This window comes from Enhydra lutris, unplaced genomic scaffold (genome assembly GCF_002288905.1).
Source record: "Enhydra lutris kenyoni isolate GAN:26980312 unplaced genomic scaffold, ASM228890v2 scaffoldscaffold43, whole genome shotgun sequence".
In the NCBI taxonomy this organism is placed as follows: Eukaryota; Metazoa; Chordata; class Mammalia; order Carnivora; family Mustelidae; genus Enhydra; species Enhydra lutris.
The window spans coordinates 12,892,506-12,909,945 of record NW_019154127.1 but is presented as its reverse complement, the minus strand read 5'-3'; the positions used below and the strand labels follow the sequence as shown (position 1 = coordinate 12,909,945).

The 17,440-nt window shown below is 62.8% G+C and overlaps 1 protein-coding gene across 1 annotated transcript in view; it reads right to left on the bottom strand.

Moving 5' to 3' along the window:
- Positions 1-5,980: 5,980 nt before the first annotated feature.
- LOC111155736 (phosphodiesterase 9A) overlaps positions 5,981-17,440 on the bottom strand; it is an 82,059-nt gene continuing 70,599 nt past the window's right edge. The window contains exons 11-19 of the mRNA XM_022516103.1: positions 16,707-16,811; positions 16,457-16,539; positions 15,340-15,496; positions 12,630-12,743; positions 10,396-10,500; positions 9,565-9,693; positions 8,411-8,506; positions 6,907-7,015; positions 5,981-6,121 (exon numbers count right to left, since the gene is read on the bottom strand). Coding sequence (XP_022371811.1) covers positions 6,923-7,015; positions 8,411-8,506; positions 9,565-9,693; positions 10,396-10,500; positions 12,630-12,743; positions 15,340-15,496; positions 16,457-16,539; positions 16,707-16,811 — 882 coding nt within the window. The 3' untranslated portion in view covers positions 5,981-6,121; positions 6,907-6,922. The remainder of the gene's footprint in view (positions 6,122-6,906; positions 7,016-8,410; positions 8,507-9,564; positions 9,694-10,395; positions 10,501-12,629; positions 12,744-15,339; positions 15,497-16,456; positions 16,540-16,706; positions 16,812-17,440) is intronic.

Genomic DNA, 17,440 nt, shown 5'->3' with positions numbered 1-17,440 from the left:
GTGACCTGGTGATCACCCCCGCGTCCATCCCGGAGAGGGGAAGTCCCGCGCACAAGCTGTTGATGGGTGTGCATAGCAGCTCTGTAGAACCCAGCCAGAGGCAGCTCCCTTGTCCTTCAGCCGGTGAACGGTTAAACACACCACAACCTCAGTGACAAAAGGGAATGCGTTCCTGATACACACAGCAACCTGGATGAATGTCCAGACAACGGCTCCGTGGGAAGAGCCACCCCACAAAGTTCACACACTCCGTGACCCCATTTATGTAACATTCAGGAAATCACAAAACTACAGAGACGGAGAAGAGATTAGTGGTTGCTGGCACGGGTGGAAGGACAGGGGTGAGACCTTAAGGAGGCGGATGGCGGGAGGGACCCCGTGGGAGTGGGGTGCTCTGTACCTGCGTGGGGTCACCATCACCATCCTGGACATGACCCCACGCTAGAGTTCTGCAAGGTGTCGCCGCTGGGGGTCTGGGCAGAGGGCACGTGGGATCACTCTGCTGTCTTTCTTCCAGCTGCATGGAGACCTACAGTTATTTCAAAATGGAAAGTTTAATGTAAAAGAGATCATTTTCTTGGCTATAACGGGACGTGTTGAAGAGAAGGTAACGTAGTAGACTCCTGCGTGTTTCCCAAGCATCCCCGTGCCGTGCGGACGCTGTAACCACCGCTGAATCCCTCTCCCGTGCCAGGCACCTGCTGATCTGCTCCTGCCCTCAGCGGTTCAAGCAGGAGTTGGGCCGGACCCCGGGAACAGGAGTGAAGCGGGGACACTGCAGAGAATATCGTTCACTTGTTGGCTTTCATGGTGTTTCCCAGGATTCGGGGACGGTGGGGACAGTGTCTGTGGGACGCAGTCTGTGGATGTGTTGGTCCCTGAGCCCCCAGCCTTGCCAAGGAGGGTCTCTTGTGTGCAAGTCAGCATGAACTGTCCTTTGGGGAATTTACGAGAACCACAGAGGATCCCGCTGGAGGGGATCCTGGGGGCTTGGTCCGCCACCACGGATGCTCCAAGGGGCTCCAGGCTCGTGCCCAGAGTCGCAGCGAGAAACAGTCCAGGGAGGACAGACCCGACGTGTCACCTGGAGTGGGGGGCTCTGGCTCCCCAGCACAGAGTGCCGGTTAGAAGTGGTGAGTGGCACTGAGGTCCTTCGTTAGCCTCCTTGGGACACAGCCGGTGGTAGTGGTGACTCACTGACCGGGCTTCGGTCATCGAGGCTGACACTGCTGATCCGGGACGGTGCAGAGATCTCATGGGTTGGCTCACTGCCCACCTCCCCCAAGGGGCCGTGCGACCCCACAAGCCCCCCGGCGCGTCAGGCTGTTGTGGGGGGAGGCAGGAGGCCCCACGTGACGTGGACCCAGCGGAGACAGGTTTGTGGCTGCAAGCCTCTGTCCTGTTCCCTTGTCTCCACCGTGGCTTCTCCACTGCTGACGGTACTGCCTCCTTTTGCCCTGGAAATGACCCTTTATGACCAGGAGAAAAGAACCCCCCCACCTTCTGCAGTAGCGCTGACATCCTCCCCTCACCTCCTTCTTTACGTGCTTTCATTTCCGGACGAGAGCCGATGTGTTTGCCCGAAGACAAGTTGAGCATCTACTTAGCGGAAATGGCGGACAGTGGCCCGTCACAGCGGATCAAGATAATACGGCAGGGGGGGCACGTGGGTGGCTCAGTGGGTTAAGCGTCTGCTTTTGGCTCAGGTCATGATGTCACGGGGCGGGGGGGCAGTCTGAGCAGGGAACCGGCTTCTCCTTTGCTCTCTGCCCCTCCCCCTCTTGTGCACGCGCTCTCTCTCTCTCTCTCTCTCTCAAATAAATATCTTAAAAACAGTAACACGGCACGCTTTTCCGCAAGGGACCTTGTGGACTTCTCCCAGAGCCGGCTGGTCTAATGTGCGGGAGCCGCAGCCTCCGCTCACTTCTGATTTGCAGGCGTCTCCAGTCCCAGAGAGAAGCATCAGGATTTCAGAGGGCCCAGGGCCCAGCTGGGGCCGCGATTGGCCTCAGAGTAGGGCTGCCTTTACCTTTCTGGGGGCCGGGGTCTCTCGGACAATAAGCATAAAGAAAAATCTCTTTACCGCCCGACCGGAGACGTGGAGTCTTGTCATCCTCGCCCGGTGCCGGCGCCGCCGTGCGCAGGGGCTGAGCGTGGGATTTGCAACCTCTCGTCTGGGACCTGGTCTGACCTCTGACCCTCACGCCTTTGGCGAGGCTCCCCGGGAAAACAGAATATTGCTCTCGGTTACATCTTCTGCTAAACAGACTCTACAAGCCGTTCTGCATCTACTTCACCCAATGTAGCATTACCTTTTTTCTCTTTGTTTTTAAGATCGATTTATTCGAGAGAGACAGAGGGAACTTGCGTGGGAGGGACAGAGGGAGAGGGAGAAGCAGGCTCCCCACTGGGCACAGAGCCCGACCTTGAGACCGTGACCTAAGCCGAAACCAAGGTTGGATACTTAAGTGACGGTGCCACCCAGACGCCCCATCTGGCGTTACGTAATGAACACTTTTCAGTGACACGAAATGCCCTCGAAACACACATCGATTGCTTTGGCCGTGGTGGTCCCCGCCTTCCTCAGAGCTGCCCGAAAACTCCAACCTCCCCTGAACGTCTCAGAAGGCGGAGGGGTCCTGCTGTCCCACTGCTGGAAAGACCAAACATGACACTTTCCATGAGCTCTCCGAGGCTCAGAATGCAGCCGTGGCCTCACGTGGAGAATCCTGTGGTTGTACGCCGTCGCTGCAGGGGCAGTGGTTAAAGATTAGGCCACGTTAGGTACGTCTGCGGGCTCGGTACTGTGCGTAACCACGCGTAGACTTGGCGACAGTACCGGAGGTGAGCAAAGTGCTTTCTGCCTGCTCGGTGTGACTCTGTAGGATGCTGTCCCCGACCTCCCGTGGTGGGACAGACGTCGCCCAGAGCCGGCGGGAAAGCTGGTGACAGCCCACGAGGCACGTCTGGGCAGCCCTTGAGGACCACACGGAAGCTTTCGAGAGCGTCAGAGCTGAGCCCCTTCCGTGGGAGTGGGGGCATCACAGCAACGGGACGTCAGAGAAACGGTTCGGCTGCTGCCCGTGAGGGTTACGCGTGCCTTCAGTCCTGAGGTCGCGTGGGAGAGGAGGAGGGGTTAAAACAGGCAGCCAGAGGACCCTGGGACAAGGCTGCCCGTGCTGTGTTTAGACCGTGGGCCTCCTCACTCCAACAGATGGCCACGTGCGCGTCCCTCTGTCGTGAAGTGGGGTCCGTCCCTGCCCCCCTTGGACCTGGGCTTGACCAAGTGATTTGCTGTGGCCCGTGGCACGTAGTGTGGTAGCTGCGTGGATGCCGGGGCGTGACAAGTGTCCGAGCACTGGGGCTCCGGCTCTTGTGCCTCTGGGACCACGTCGCCACCACAAGCAGGAGCCACGTTAGCCTGCCACGGTGACAGCCAACGCCGTGTAGACCAACCAGCTCCAGCCGAGCAGGGCCAGACCCGAGCGTCCTGCCCAGTCCACCTGCAAATGCATGAGAAGTAATACGCGATGTTGCTTCAGGTCGCTAAGTTTCGGGGTGGTTTTGTTACGCGGCAGGAGCTGAGACGCTCCCCGTTCCCAGCCAGGTGCTGGAAGGCAGCCAACACTGCAGGTCGGCGTTTGCCAGAGCAGATGGCCACGCTGTGTCTTCCTGCCAACCTTCCCTTTCTGCCGGCTGTCCCGGGAGTCCCTCCGGCCCTCCCAGAGAGACCCCGCCGGCCCAAGTCGGCCGCCCTCCCACCTCACGGCATCTGCCCTGTGCCTCCCTCGGATCCTGGCCTGTTTGAGGAAGACTGCCGAGAGAAAACCTCCCCAGAGGGCTGAGCCGCGACCCTGCCCTGGATGGGGGGGGCATGCGACAGCAGTGGCTGCGGGGAGAGAGGCAGGCTCCTGGGGGGGATGGCAGGAACCGAATGACGGGAGAGGCAGAGAGAGACAGGAAGGCTGACTGGGACAGTGTGTGGGGCTGAGCTGTGTCCCCCCTCACAGGGATCACGACCACTTGGACCTGTGAATGTGAACTTGTTTGGAAATAGGGTCTTTGCAGTATAATAACACAAGGACAAGGTCGCCCGGAGGTGGGCTGGGCCAGGACCCAGGGACTGGGGTCCCCTCAGAAGGAGGACGTTTGGGCACAGAGACCTGCGGGGGAGGAGACCACGTGACCACAGAGGCGGCGATGGGGGCAATGCGACCACAAGCCCAGGACGGCCAAGGGCCGCTAGTGGCCTCCAGAGTCAGGAAGCGGGGAGGAAAGACCCAGAGCGCAGCCCGGCCCACACCGCGGTTTGGGGCCTTCTCCCTCCTGAGCCGTGAAGGAATGCCCATCGCTTATGCTGGTGGCCGCCGCGGGACACTCATGCGGAAGGCGGGCGTGCTCGCAGGCGGCCGCTAGGGAAACCCAGAAGCGTCAGAGGCCAGACTTGCCAGACTCTTTGTGGACCAGGCGGCCCCTGGATGGCAGCACCGGAGGGAAGGAGCGGCCTCCTGCAGAGACGTTCTGGAGGCGGGAAGGTTGGAGGAAGCACTTTGCAGGGAGCTGACGTGAGGTCTCTGCGGATGGAAACTGGCCGTCAGCGGGGGTGGGGACTGTCACAGAGGTGCTGTCCTTACCCACGCCTCCGAGACGCCGAGCTTCCCGTTCCAGGACTTGTAGAACCTCAGCCCCGTCATGCAGACAAAGTGCGTTGGAGTGTGTGTGTGTGTGACTGTGTGTGTAGGTGCACGGACATGTGCACGTGTGTACACACGCATGTGCACGTGGTTGTGTGTGTGTGTGCAGGCGGAAGCACGGACTTCAGCCAGCACTGGGTGACGTTCCACGAGGGGCGGAGCGTGGCGAGGTGGGCCCTGGGCGCAACCCAGCGGGTGGGGGGCGCTGGTCGGAGAGGGTTTCGCTGGGGGAGCAGGTCACAAACCTCTCGAGGGGGCGGCGTGTGGCGGGAGTGCCTGGCCAGTGGGCTGCCTGCTGGGGTCGTGTCCTGTCACCGGAGCTGCCCCCGCACTGGCTTTAGCGGGATGGAAATGAGACACAAGACCGTAGGGGAGAGAGCCCAAGGCCCCGCTCATACTGCCCTGGATTCAAGAAGTGACGCAAAATGTCACAAAATGTCACAGCAGAAATGAAACTCGGGGACGGGGAGAAGTGTGCGGAGTTTGCCGAGAGGGAATGAATGTGTGAAGGACGCTAGTTACACCAGAGGAAATGCTGACAGAGCTCAGAATATGCAGGGCCTTTCCAGACTTCTCCGAGCGGAGCCTCCTCCGTCCGGGGAGGGGGCAGAGGGGACGTGCGAGGCCCGGGATGCACCGAGGCTCCGAGTGCACTCGGGGCACCGGGGAGGGCTCGGGGGTGTGCTGCCCCTCAGAGCCCGACTGCCATTCAGCAGGGGTCGAGTCTCCCTTTATGCTCACAAGTCCACCCCGAATGTCTCCAGTGCTTGTCCCCAAAACAAAGGCAGGAAGAAGGGACGGCTCTCCTCCCCTGAGACCCTCGAACGGGCTGAGCACAGTCTGCGGTTTGAGGTGGTCAGTGTCCACCTCCCTGTGTGTGGGCATCAGCCTGGTGGGGTGTTCACACCCGTGTCCCACGGCCGCCTCGGCCCCACGCCTCCCCGCACACGGCCGCCAGCGCCCCTTGCTGCTCACAAACAGGACACGCTCTGGGCACCGCCTGAGGTTTAATCGTGAATTTACACGGGATGGGGCGACACGTGACACGGGAGCGCTGGTCTGGGATACACGTGTGGGGGAAGCACAGTTCCTCATCTCCGCGTGGGGCTGGGGGCTCGGGGGGCTCCGGGGACTGCCGGAAGCAGCCCCAGGATGCAGAGCGCTACCAAAAAAAGTACAATACCCGTTTCCGTATAAGAATATATTATTTAAAAGACAGTTTAAAAATAAAAATTCTGTACAGCATCATGAATTTCCTTTTTTTTTTTTTTTTGTATCAGTGAACAAAACAGTTCTTAGAAAACACGGTCTTGTGGGGTCAGGCCCTCAGAGTCCGCTGCCCCTGCTCTGTCGGCTCCCACGAGGCTCGGCCGGCCTGGTCCAGAACTGCCACCCGTGACTGAAATGCCTTCTTCAGGCTCCGCCTGCTTGGAAAAGGAAGAGCGAAAAGCTTCTGTTGGGACTGAAAACGGGCGGGAGCTCTCAGACGTCACAGGCACTGTAGACAGTTCCTGCACACCGCACGCGCCGTCGAGCACATTTAGGCCAAATAAACAATTCTGATCCCTCTTCTGAACCCCTGGAAAATACGATGTGCCCGGGAGACGAAATACCAGTGTTTACGAGCACGGGAGGCGACCCTGCATTCTGCTTGTTCACTGGACAAAACCATAGTAACGAGATTATTCCCGCTGGAGGGGAGAGTCAGGCTCTGGGGCTCAGAGAGGTGGAGACACTTGTGCAGGTCAGTCTGCTTGTCCTAAGCTCAGCGGGGTCTGTCAGGGGCCCGTGCCTGTCCCTGCCCCTCCATACAAAGTCGGACCCTGCCTCCCATGCCTTGTGCCTGGCACGCTGTGTCGCCGAGACTCTCTCCAGTGACCTGTCAGACTGAAGGGGTTGGTTTGCTCTGACACGGGCCAAGTGAGCGGCCAACGTCAGGTGCACGGCCTGCGCTCACAGCCGTGTAAGCGACACCGCGTTTCTGGGAAGCTTTCACGTGCTTTCCCTTGTAGGTGGCCCGAATGTTCTGACCGATGCTGTGCTGAGAGCCAAGCGCGTCCCCTTCCTTCCGAGCTGAGGTCTATGAACTACGGGCGAGGAGTGAGAGTCTCGCTTACTTCAATGCTGTGAGCCGCTCGCGCTCTCTGCCCCCTCCTCTGTCCTCCACACCGCCCCACAGACCGTCACTGCCGCCCGCGTCCGGCTGACTTACCGGAAGCACCAAGGTATCAATTCAGGATGGCCCTCTCTGCGCTTTTCCTCCCGTCGCGGCTTCCCTCCCTGGGGGCGTCGGTGTCCCCGGACGTCAGGCCCTCCGTCTTCTGTAGGCAGGACAGAGCAGGTGGCAGTCAGCTTCCGGGAGCCCACGAGTGCCCCCTTATCTGCTGAAGAGCTTCCCGCTGACTGAAATGCTGACAAGCGTCACCGACACGGATGTTGGCAGCCGCCTGCCCACCCACGCGCCGCCCCCGCCGCGGAGGCCTCGCCGCCTTGGCCAGTCTGGAGCTCGGACTGCTAGCTCGCCCGGCCGCAGAGCCCCGTAGACTGGCAGGCAGGGGTGATGACGGAGGCCGCAGCCCTTTCTCCTTTGTGGGCTTGTCCTTTCTGGGGAGAGGAAAGCATCCTGGGGTCCGAGGGGGCCTTTATAGTGAGGGCTCGGGGGCAGGGAGAGGAACGCCAAGGTGCTTTAGCAATCCTGCCGGGGGCCTTGCCAAGAACACCTGCTCAGACATCGCTGTCTGTACTGTTTGCTTTGGAGTCTCAGGACCTCTCTGCGACCTTCTGGTAGCGGGACCTGACTATAGAAACCAGCTGCGGGTCTGGACTGCCCATGGACCAGCAGGCAGTTCCTGATGACCGTTGTACACACCGCAGTTTGGGGGACGAGAGCGACACAGGGTGCCTGGGAGGCCACCCGGTGCTCAGCGGGGCACAGGGGCTCCCAGCAGCAAGGCCGGGGGCACCATAACTGGGAGCCCTGACAGAAGGGAGCGGCAGAGACCAAATGTGGTGGGGTGTGGGGCGCGGCCGAGGCCGGACCAGGACAAGTGTGGGGCAGCAGGGACACTGCTCAGGCTGCATCAGGGCCCCCGGGGAGAGGGGCAGCGGCGGACCCACATAGGCACACCGCGGGTGGTTGGACATCCAGTGGGGGGGTCCCCGTGGGTCTCAGGAAGCAGGGGTCCTCGAGGAGAGACGGGCACACACCGAGGCCCAGGCTGTGCAGCCGCCTGTGCACCGGCTCTGAGCATGTGAGCTGACCTTCCCGACACAGCACCGGACCTCATAGCACCCTGACCCTGAACGGCCGAGCCACCGTGTGTGAGCTCCGGGATGTGGATGGTGGCTTCTGTCCTGTGGGGAGAGACTCGCCCCGCTGTCCTGTCCCTGAGCAAGGTCAGCCTGGGGCAGGGGGAGGACAGGGACACACACGGGGCCGGGGCACTGCTCTGAGGGAGCCCGAGACGCGGAGAGATCCTGGCCCTTCCAGTTACAGCACGATGACCGGGGCGGCGTGACCCCTCCAAGGGCCGCAGGGTGTCAGGGGAGTTCGGTCTCATGGAGGGTATAGATTTCTTGGTTTTCTGGGGTCCGGGTTTTGGGGGAATGGAAATGAGCTCCGGTCCAGGGGGCCCCCCACCGCGGCGCCCGGGGCGTGGAGAGGAGCTCTCCTCCCGCCACGAGGAATGCCACCCTTCTCACGTGGCACGTGTTACCTCCTTGGCCGCGTCGTCCAGCTGCTTCAGCTCCTCGTAGCGATCTCTGGATTCCCACAGAGGCTGAAGCATGAGTTCCTCCGCCACAGGGAAGAGCTGGGGGAGACACACGGGGTCACAGTCTGTCACTCTTAGGGCGGCAGAAAGCGTCTGGGACACCGGGGGTTGGGACCACACGGTGGCTGCCACCTGCCGTGGGGTCTCCGGTGACCGTGGTTCTGAGTCTGTCTGGTCCGTGGCTCCTGGAGACCCGCAGGCCTCCCCCTTGCCCACCCACCTCTGGGGCCCACTCTGTTTCTGTTCTCTCACTTCCACGGACCTGCCCACGGCCCGCCTGTCCCCGAATGTCCGTTGTCCAGATGCCAGCCTTGCCGCTAGTCTCCTGACAGCCTGTGGCTGGAGGAACCAGACCCTTCCCGTGGCGTGGCCTCAACCGCCCTGCTGTCCCTGCCCCGTGGAACCCTGCGCACGCAGCTTTCAGCCCTGGAATGGCTTCCGTGGGTCCCTGGTCACATCCCAGTCCTGCTGCAGGGGGGAGGGCAGTGCCCATGTGGCAGTCCTGCGCCCCTGCACCCGCTGGCCGTGATAAAGGCCTGGAAGTCCCAGGAAGGAGTGTATGGGGAGGCAGGTCCCCAGAGAAGTAGCAGGGAATGGGGTTTACGGGAGGACGCACCGAGGTGGTTCTGGAAGGCTGGCAGGGGCCACGGGGCCGAGGCTGCCGAATGGGCGCCCTCCGAGGTGGAGGTGTGAAGAAAGGGGAGGACCGTCCTGCAAGAGGCATGCAGGGACGGCGGGGACTGTGTGCAATGAGCGGGCAGCTCTCCCTGTGTCGGGGGCATGGGGAGCCCCGGGAAGGTTCAGGGGAGAGGCAGAGATGGTCTCCTTGCTGAAATCCACCTGGGGACAGCCGTGTGCCGGGCAGAGTGGGGCCGGATAGGAGGGTCTTCTGAAGCAAAGGGGCCCTGGGAGTGGAGGGCCTGGTGGTGGCTCCGGGGGGCACGAGCTGGGGAGGCCAGAGGGTGCGGGCTCCAGGGATGCTGGCGGAGGGGCCTTGGGTCCCACCTTAGATCGCACACGGGCGTGTGTGGGAATGTGTGTGCGCACGTGTGTATCTCTCAATGCGGCGTCCTCAGCACGTGGTGACAGTCACTCACCTTGGTCACCATTTCGAACATGGGGATCAGGACAAACTTGATGAACCCAATTTGGGCCGTGGCTTTGGTCACTTTGTCCCGGTCCATGAAAGGGGCCACGGGAAGGCCCTCGGACTTCTCGCGGTCGCTCTGTGGGGTGCAGGGGACCGGCCGCAGCGTTAGAGAGAAACACTGTGGACTCTGGGGACCCAGGGCTCGGGGCGCGTTCCCAGGCCTCACCCGACCAGACTGCTCTGCCGAGGGGCCAAACTAGCGACAGGGAGGGAGGCGGGATCTGCTGCGGCCACTGGACCGTTCAGAGGGCGTGTGGGGTGGTCGTGGGGACGGGGCACGGGGACGGGCCCGTGCAGCGTGATACCCAGCTGCTGCGTGGCAGAGGCGGCCTGCAGGCCCCCCGGCCTCCTTCTGGGGTCTGCCTCGCTGGCTGGCTGGCACGGCCCATGTGGGCCGGCTGGGTCCTCTGAGGGCCTCCCTAGGGCTGGCAGTGACCGCCGACTGCTTGGTGTTGCCCACCCCGGGGCCCTCCTGCCTCTGCCGCTTCTCTTTCGGGCCACTCGCCGGACTTGTCCGCCCCACGAGCCGCTCAGTCGCTGGTCACGGGTGGCGGGTTCCAGAGCCCGCTGTCCCAGGCTGCCCCCGTCTTTCCCGTGTCAGGGTGTACCCGGTCATCTTGGGTGTGCACCTGCTGCGAGGGCTTCCTGGAGGCTGGGGAAACCATCCGGGACCTGCTCCGCTCGTCCCCCTGGGTACCCTCCGTCGCTCTTCTAACTCGGAGCCTGGAAAGGGCCAAGCCGAGCGGCGGGGTGTCTGGAGGGTGGGGGTCGCTCTTACCTGCATGAAGTACTCCTCCAGCAAGCAGTCCACCCAGGGCTCCGCGACTTCCATCGGACGGACCTCGTTGGAGATGTCGCAGCATTTGATCAAAATCATCTTCAGCTGGAGGAGAGATCCGGGATCAGGTGTGCGTCATGGAGCGGGTCTCGCGGCTGCTGTCCGGGTCTGGACTTGCCGCCCCCGGGAGAAGGCGGTGTGGGCTTCCGCCCTCTGCTCCCGGGCCCTTGTCTCCCCTGGGGACCCGCACTCTCTGCCCGGCGCCCCTGCCCTTTCTGCTGGAGCCACCACTCCGGAGAAGCCTTCCCTCCCCCCAGCCTCTCCCCTTCCTGGTCCTGCTCCTTCCAGCCTTCCTGGCCGCCGCCCGCGCCAGATGGTGTCCCCCAGCTCGGCCGCCGGCTGCCACTTCCTCCCCAGGGGGTGACTTTCATCCCAGGAGACTGGCCCTCTGGGCCTGCTGAGGTTTGGGCCTGATGTGGGCCCTTTAGAATGACCGGTCGCGTCCAGAGCGTGTCCACTAAGCCCGAAGGTGAGTGTTTTCAGGACCGGCCGGAAGGCTAGATCCGTGCGGCCTGGCCTTACTCTAGCATGCGACGGTCCCCAGGGGTCACCGACGTCCCGGGACAGAGCGTGGGCCCCGATCGGGGTCTGAAGGTGACCCAGCAGGAAGTCCCCCCGGACACACCAGCGAGGGCTTGTGGGCCCTGCGTGGGCCTGAGCTCTTTGCACCTGGTCTTCTGGGAGGCCGCTGGGAAGCCTGACCCTGCAGCGCACCTCTCGGCTCAGCTCAGCATCTGGCCCGGCCCCTCGCTGAACCCCAGGGTGACCAGTGGCCCTTTTCCCTGTCCCTGATCACCCCCTTCCTTATCGAGCCCGGGAGTCGATCCCAGGCTCTGAGAGGTGGCTCCAGAGCTCAGGCCGTGACAGGGCCCTGCTCGGCAGGCCTCAGGGAAGCTCGCCTGGGGCCGGGGGCACCGCCCGGGCGCTGCGTCCTGGAGGGAGCCGTGCTGGGACCTCAGGCCCCGGCCACATGGGGCACAGCACCCAGGCCTGCTGCTGGAGGTGTCGGCGGAGGCCCTAAATCCATTCTGACCCTTTCCACTCTGGGGCCTTCCCCTCTTCCGCTGCCAGCCCCCCAGTCCACCAAGTAGTGGGTGCTTGGGGGGCTCCCTGGCCAACGCACGAGCCCCTGGTCTGCCCACGGGCCCTCACTCTGTGAGGGGGCAGAGAGCACTCTGCTCCCCCTTGTGTGAACAGCCAGGAGGCAGTAAAGGAGTGATGGTCGCTCCGTGTGGCTCATCGTCCGGAAGACTCGACCTCTGGCCTCCCGCCTGCGAGGGCCTTTCCTCACGTGTCACAGGGAACACGGAAGCCCCGAAGGGGCACGGCCTACTCGTCTTTCCTCCTCGCCCTGCCGTGGGGGACAGCACCTCCCACACGCCGCTGGCTTTTCAGGAGCAAGGCTGTCCCTCCAACATGACTGTGTCTCCCCATGTCCAGCTCCATGAAGGGAAGCCTGGGGAGGCCCTGGCTCTCGGGGCCACTTTCTCCTGCTGTTACTTATGGAAGATGTGAGGTCCCTGCCCCGCACATTCTCTGTGTTGCTAGAATTCCGGTTTGGGGACGGGGTGGTCAGGGCAGCCCGATCTCAGAGGGCTGTCCTGTCCGTCAGCTTCTAGGGATGGAAGGGGACCACCAGTGATGCCAGAAAGCCTCACACCCAGACTAGGCTCAGCGTCACCCCTTCCCTGAAGGCTGGGAAGGGCGTTTGTGTGTTTTTCTCTTAAAAGGGCAGGCGCGGCGCAGACGCAGGTGGGCTGTCCTCACGGGAGAGCTCCCCTTCTCTGGACGCCTGGCCCCGCTCGGGGAGGGGTGAGCCGGGAAGGGGCCCTGGGGATCCCTGACCCGCCCGCCCAGAAGCTGGCGTGCAGAGGGCCTTCTGGGGCTGTGCCTTCGTGGGGGGGGCGGGCTTTGTTCTCAGCAAACCAGAGCAAGGAGGGCTGCCCTCACCACTCACTGCCTTCAAGCCGGAATGAGATACAGCACCAGACGCGCCGCCTCTCACCGGGACACCGGCTCGCTGGGGGCTTTCCAGGCCAGCCTGGGACCGGGCGCCCACGTCAGTCAGGCCTCGCTCCAGGGCCAAGCGAGGGTCGGGGTTCCCCGGTTCCCAGCCTGGGCCGGAGGGCGGGACTCCCCCACCAGCCCCGAATGAGCTCAAATAAGCTACTTACAAGGGTCATGTGCTCCTCGTTGCTGTAGTCAAAATTCTCCATCGTTTCTTTGAAAGAATCCATAATTTCTGCGTGTCTTGCCATGTCAGTGGCTAAAATTAATGTGATCATCCCCTGAAAAGCGAAAGCAGAATGTTAATCCCGGGGACCGGCCCAGCGTCTGTCCGCAAGTGCCGGCTGCGGGCTGAGCCCCTGCGCCGGGGGGTCCCGGCTGGTCCCCGTGCCCACTTGACGTGTGTCTCCGAGAATCAGCGTCCTCATTTTCAGGATGAGGAAGCGGAGCCTGGAGGAGGCTGGGAGCCTCCCAGGCCACGGCTGGCGAGGGGAGGTGGGGTTTGAAACCCAGGCGCCGTGAGTGTGCCCCGAGTGCCGGGTCCGGGAGGAGGCAGCCCGGCCGGGCCTGCTCGCTCGGAGGCGGGAGGCTCAGTACCATGCTTCCTTGTGACGGCGGCTTTCCGGCAAGGACGAAGGCCTCCCTTCAATCCCGGAATCCAGGAATATGGCTGTTCCTTTCCCACTGTGTCGTCGAGGTCAAGAATGATTTTCTGGGAGACTTTTTCCCGTTATCCAGTCTGTGCCTTCGCTGCTTGGGAGCCATCAGAGTCCGGTCATACTGGTCAGCACTGTTCCACTAACACAGTTGTGAACGACGATGCCATGATTCCTTAATTTTTTTTTTTCAAGTAGTCTCCAGGCTCAGTGTGGAGCCCAAAGCGGGCTTGAACTCACGACCCCGAGATCAAGACCTGAGTTGAGATAGGACCTCAACCGACTGAGCCACTCAGACACCTCAAGGATGTGGTGGTTCTTTAAGATATATTTTATTACCCTGTTAGCAGAAGTAACAGGATTTGAAGCCGTGACTCTCTGTGCACCCTGAAAATGCACACATTTCACAGAACAGAGGACACACCTCTGTGCTGTACGGGGGGCTGTACTTTCCCCAGAAAACAGCTGCAGCGTCCGGTGTGGAACTGAAATCAGGGGTGCCTGGGGCTCTGCCGGCGAAGCATCTGCCTTTGGGTCAAGTCATGATCTCAGGGTCATGATATCGGGGCCCCACGCTTGGCACAGCGTCTGCCCATCCCTCTCCCTCTGCTCGTCCCCGGGCTCGGGGTTTCTATCTCTAAATAAATAGATAAAGTCTTTAAATGAAGTTGGGACAACTGATTTTATGCTCAGAAAATCTCATTTTCCTGTTAGTCCCGTGTTGGAGGCAGGTCAAGCCTCCTGTGTCCCTCTGGCAGGCGGTGCAAGGAGTCGGGTCCTGCTCTGACAGTCCCCTGGGGGCGGGTTGCGCATGAGGGGGACCCGGCTGCTGGGTGTCTCCAGGCCGGTCCCTGCAGGAGATCCTCCCTGGGCTGCCGTGTCAGGGCCGTGACCTGCCCCTTCTCGCACTTTGGAGAAGGACGCACCTCGGCTCATCCTGACTCTTGTGGCCCCCGGGCGGGAGACCCCAGAGCGGGGGGAGAGAGGCAGGAAAGGCCCCAGATGAAGGGGACACAGCTGTGCTGGGAATTGGTGACTCAACGATGACCGACCTTCGGCACTGCCCTGTGCACTGAGCTCCCGGAAGCAGGGCCGACGGGTGACCCTGGTTTACGAGGCTGCGGTTCTCGATGGAGGGAAGCCATCAGATCTCCAGGAGGGAGAGCCCGGACTCCCTGTCTTTATCAGGTGCACCTTGAAGCCAGACCCTGAGGCATCGAGCGGGTGAGGGTCTCATCCGTGGGACCGCAGAGCCTGGCTCCTCCACGTGGAGATGGCCCCCGGCACGCGTGTCCTGAGGCTGCCACATGCGCGCCACTCGCAGGATGACGGGGACCCACAGGAAGGCCCCCCTCACAGTCCGGAGGCCAGAAGTCTCAAAGCTCCGGGAAGTGTCCTTCCTGACTTTTCCTGCTCCCACCTGCCCCAGGCGCTCCCTGACTCGGGTCCACGTCTCTGCCACTGGGTTACGCGGCATTCCTCTCCACGCACATCCGCCCTTCTGTCTCTTCTGAGGACACTTGTCATCGGATTTAGGGACGACCTGGATAACCCAAGCTAATCCCCTCCAGAGATCTAACTCAGCTACCAGCAAGGACTCTTCTCGGGCCCAGTCACATTCACGGGGTCCGGGGCAATGTCTTTGGCGGAAGGGGGCCACGGTTCAACCCACGCACTCCTCTAAGGGGTCCTTCTGGTCTCTTCCCTCCCCCGGAAACATCAGAGGCAGCAGCACCCAGAGCTGTGTTCAGCGGGGAAGGGGGCATCACTTCCCAGGGAGTGGGAATGTGGCTCAGGACCGGAGGGTGGCGTCCCCTCCCCCAGCACTTGTCTGAACCTGCGGTGGGGCTGACTGGGTCGAGGGGGCGTTCGGGAAGCAGCCAGTTTCTGGTAGGTTGGGTGCAGCAGGTGGGTCTGTCCAGGGCTGCACGAACTCATGGTGGCCCTCCGGTGACTGACCAGCCTCTGGAACCCTCACTCTCCCGGGCTGCGGGCTGGAGAAAGGACGGATCTCACGGGATTCGGTGAGATGCAGGTCCTCGGGGTCCCGTGTATACGTGCGGAGGGCTCGCCTCTCCTGGGGGTGCCGCTGGCCTTGTTGGGGAGGGGTGGGGCCGGGAGAGCAGCCCTCTGCCGCTGGAGTGAGGGGTCCTGCCCTGGGGCTGTGCTCATCGTCTCCCCCCCGACCCCGTGCCATCAGGGGGCCCTTGGCCCCACACACCTGTCGGATCTGCTTGAACCCGTCGGGCGGCACGTTGGCAAAGATGTTGCACTCGGGCCGGGCGAGGATTTGAAAGGCCACGGCGCAGTGGTGGTTCTCCAGGGGCGAGATGTCGTTGTAGCGGACGGCCAGCTCCGTGCGGGCGTTGATCTGGTACCTGCCATCGGAGGAGAGAACACACGGAGCCTTGGGCACCCGTGGGGACGCGCTCCCCCGGGCTCTCCTGACTCCTGCCGCCCTTTTCCCCAGATGCCCTCAAGGTCTAACAGCCCTGCCAGCTGGACCCCCAGCAGCACTTCCTGGCTCCAGGGACGGAGCCCCAAAGGCGCTCAGCCCTTCCTTCTGGGCCCTCGCCACATCGTCACTCTGCGCAAAGGGCAGGTGTTTGGCGGGGGAGGGGCACCAGGGCGTGTCTTCCCCTTTGAGCTGCGGCTACGACCCTGGGCTGGACTGGGCTTCGCACATGGTCTCCCGTGTGAAGGGAGGGAGTGGACGTGCACGGAGCCCCCTCGTTGGAGGGGCATGGGTGCCTGCACCGTGGGGGTCTGCCGTCAGACGGGACGGTGAGCTCTCGGCCACACACCTGCTCGAACAGCTGCGTCACCGGGCCACACGGCCTGGCATGTGGTATCCCCCAGAATGGGGCTGGATCGCTGTTCTGTGGAGCCTCGCCTGTCTGCCTGGGACCCCTCCCACCCACTTCCCCTCTGCACTCCCTCTCTGCCTCCGTCCTGCTACAGACAGGCTGGGGGGGGGGTCCGGAGAACGAGGCCGTCAGGGGCAGGCATCATGCCTGCGTCGGGGGGAGGGGAGGTCTGGCACCGCAGGGCCCTGGTCTGCCTGGGCAGATCGCAGGCCGCTGTGGGCCCCAGAGCAGCGTGGCAGCCCCTGGGGGCTTGGGAAGCTGGAGTGTCTGTCCCGGGAGGCTGAGACTCTGGACCCAGCCAACCGCAGAGTGGGAGCTGTGTCCTACGGGGCGGGGTGGGGGCTAGCTGGGGGCTGCTGAGCCTTCGGCCCACAGCTCCAACCTGCCTCCGGCCTGCGTTGTAAGTTGGAAAGGCCACTCTGATAACCAGAGAGCCCTTTAAAGGGGAAAAAAGAAAGATCGTGTACATACGTGTTGTTGTACCCCGGGTGGTCCAAATCGTGGCAGATGGAGGCCGTCATTAGAATCAAGATGTCCATTTGGGAAAACTTCTCCTGCAGAGAGAGAGTGGGAGCGGTTGAGGAGGAGGAAGGCCCAGGGGCGGGGTGGGGGGGGACCTGCCCCTCTTGCAGAGCGGCGGCCCCATGAGGGCGCCGACCAGGGCGGGCGCAGGTGGGGGCCGCGTCCCGAGCGAGGTGCCCGCCCCCCGAAAGGGACCCACCTGGAGCCCGCAGAGCCAGACCATGCTGTACATCATCTGGGCCACGCAGAAGCAGTGCCGGAAGTTGTGGAAGGGGTTGTTCCTGTAGTTGTCCTGCACGCAGAGCTGCGGGAGACGGAGGCCCCGATGCCCATGGCCACGGCCTGCAGCCCCAGCTGCCCCAGGCGGATACCCCCCTCCATGGGCCGGCTGGTGGCTGGTGATTCGGGGCGCTCTCCCAGAGCCCAGCAGCACTCCCGGGCTTGCTGGAGGTAGGGGCGAGGAGGCCCGGGGGAGCCACCCTGCAGCCAAGGGCAGGGGCGACGAGTGGACATGAGGAGCCACGTGGGGACGGGATGCTGTGGGCACGGCTGGGGGGCTGTCGGAGCGGCTCTGGGTCCCGGCCCTCCTCACACCTGTTCCCATTTTAGTATTTAACATCTAAGCTGTCCATGCTTGGTTCCAAGCAGCACTTTATTTAAAGTAATTTGTGGCCAAACACACACACTCCCACACGCCCCCACCCGCACGCACACGGTCCTGCACTCACTGAACACACGCTGACATCCACGCACGCGCGCACATCCCACGACCGTCACACACACGCTCGCTTCGCCGGTCCCTCCCAGGTCCCCTCCCAGTTCCCCCTATTTTCTCGTGCTCCAGAGCAGCAGCTGAGGGGCCCTGTGTGCTCTGGTAGGAGACGGACAGACACAGGCTGCACGTCCTCACGGACCGCTCGTGGGCACGTCCCT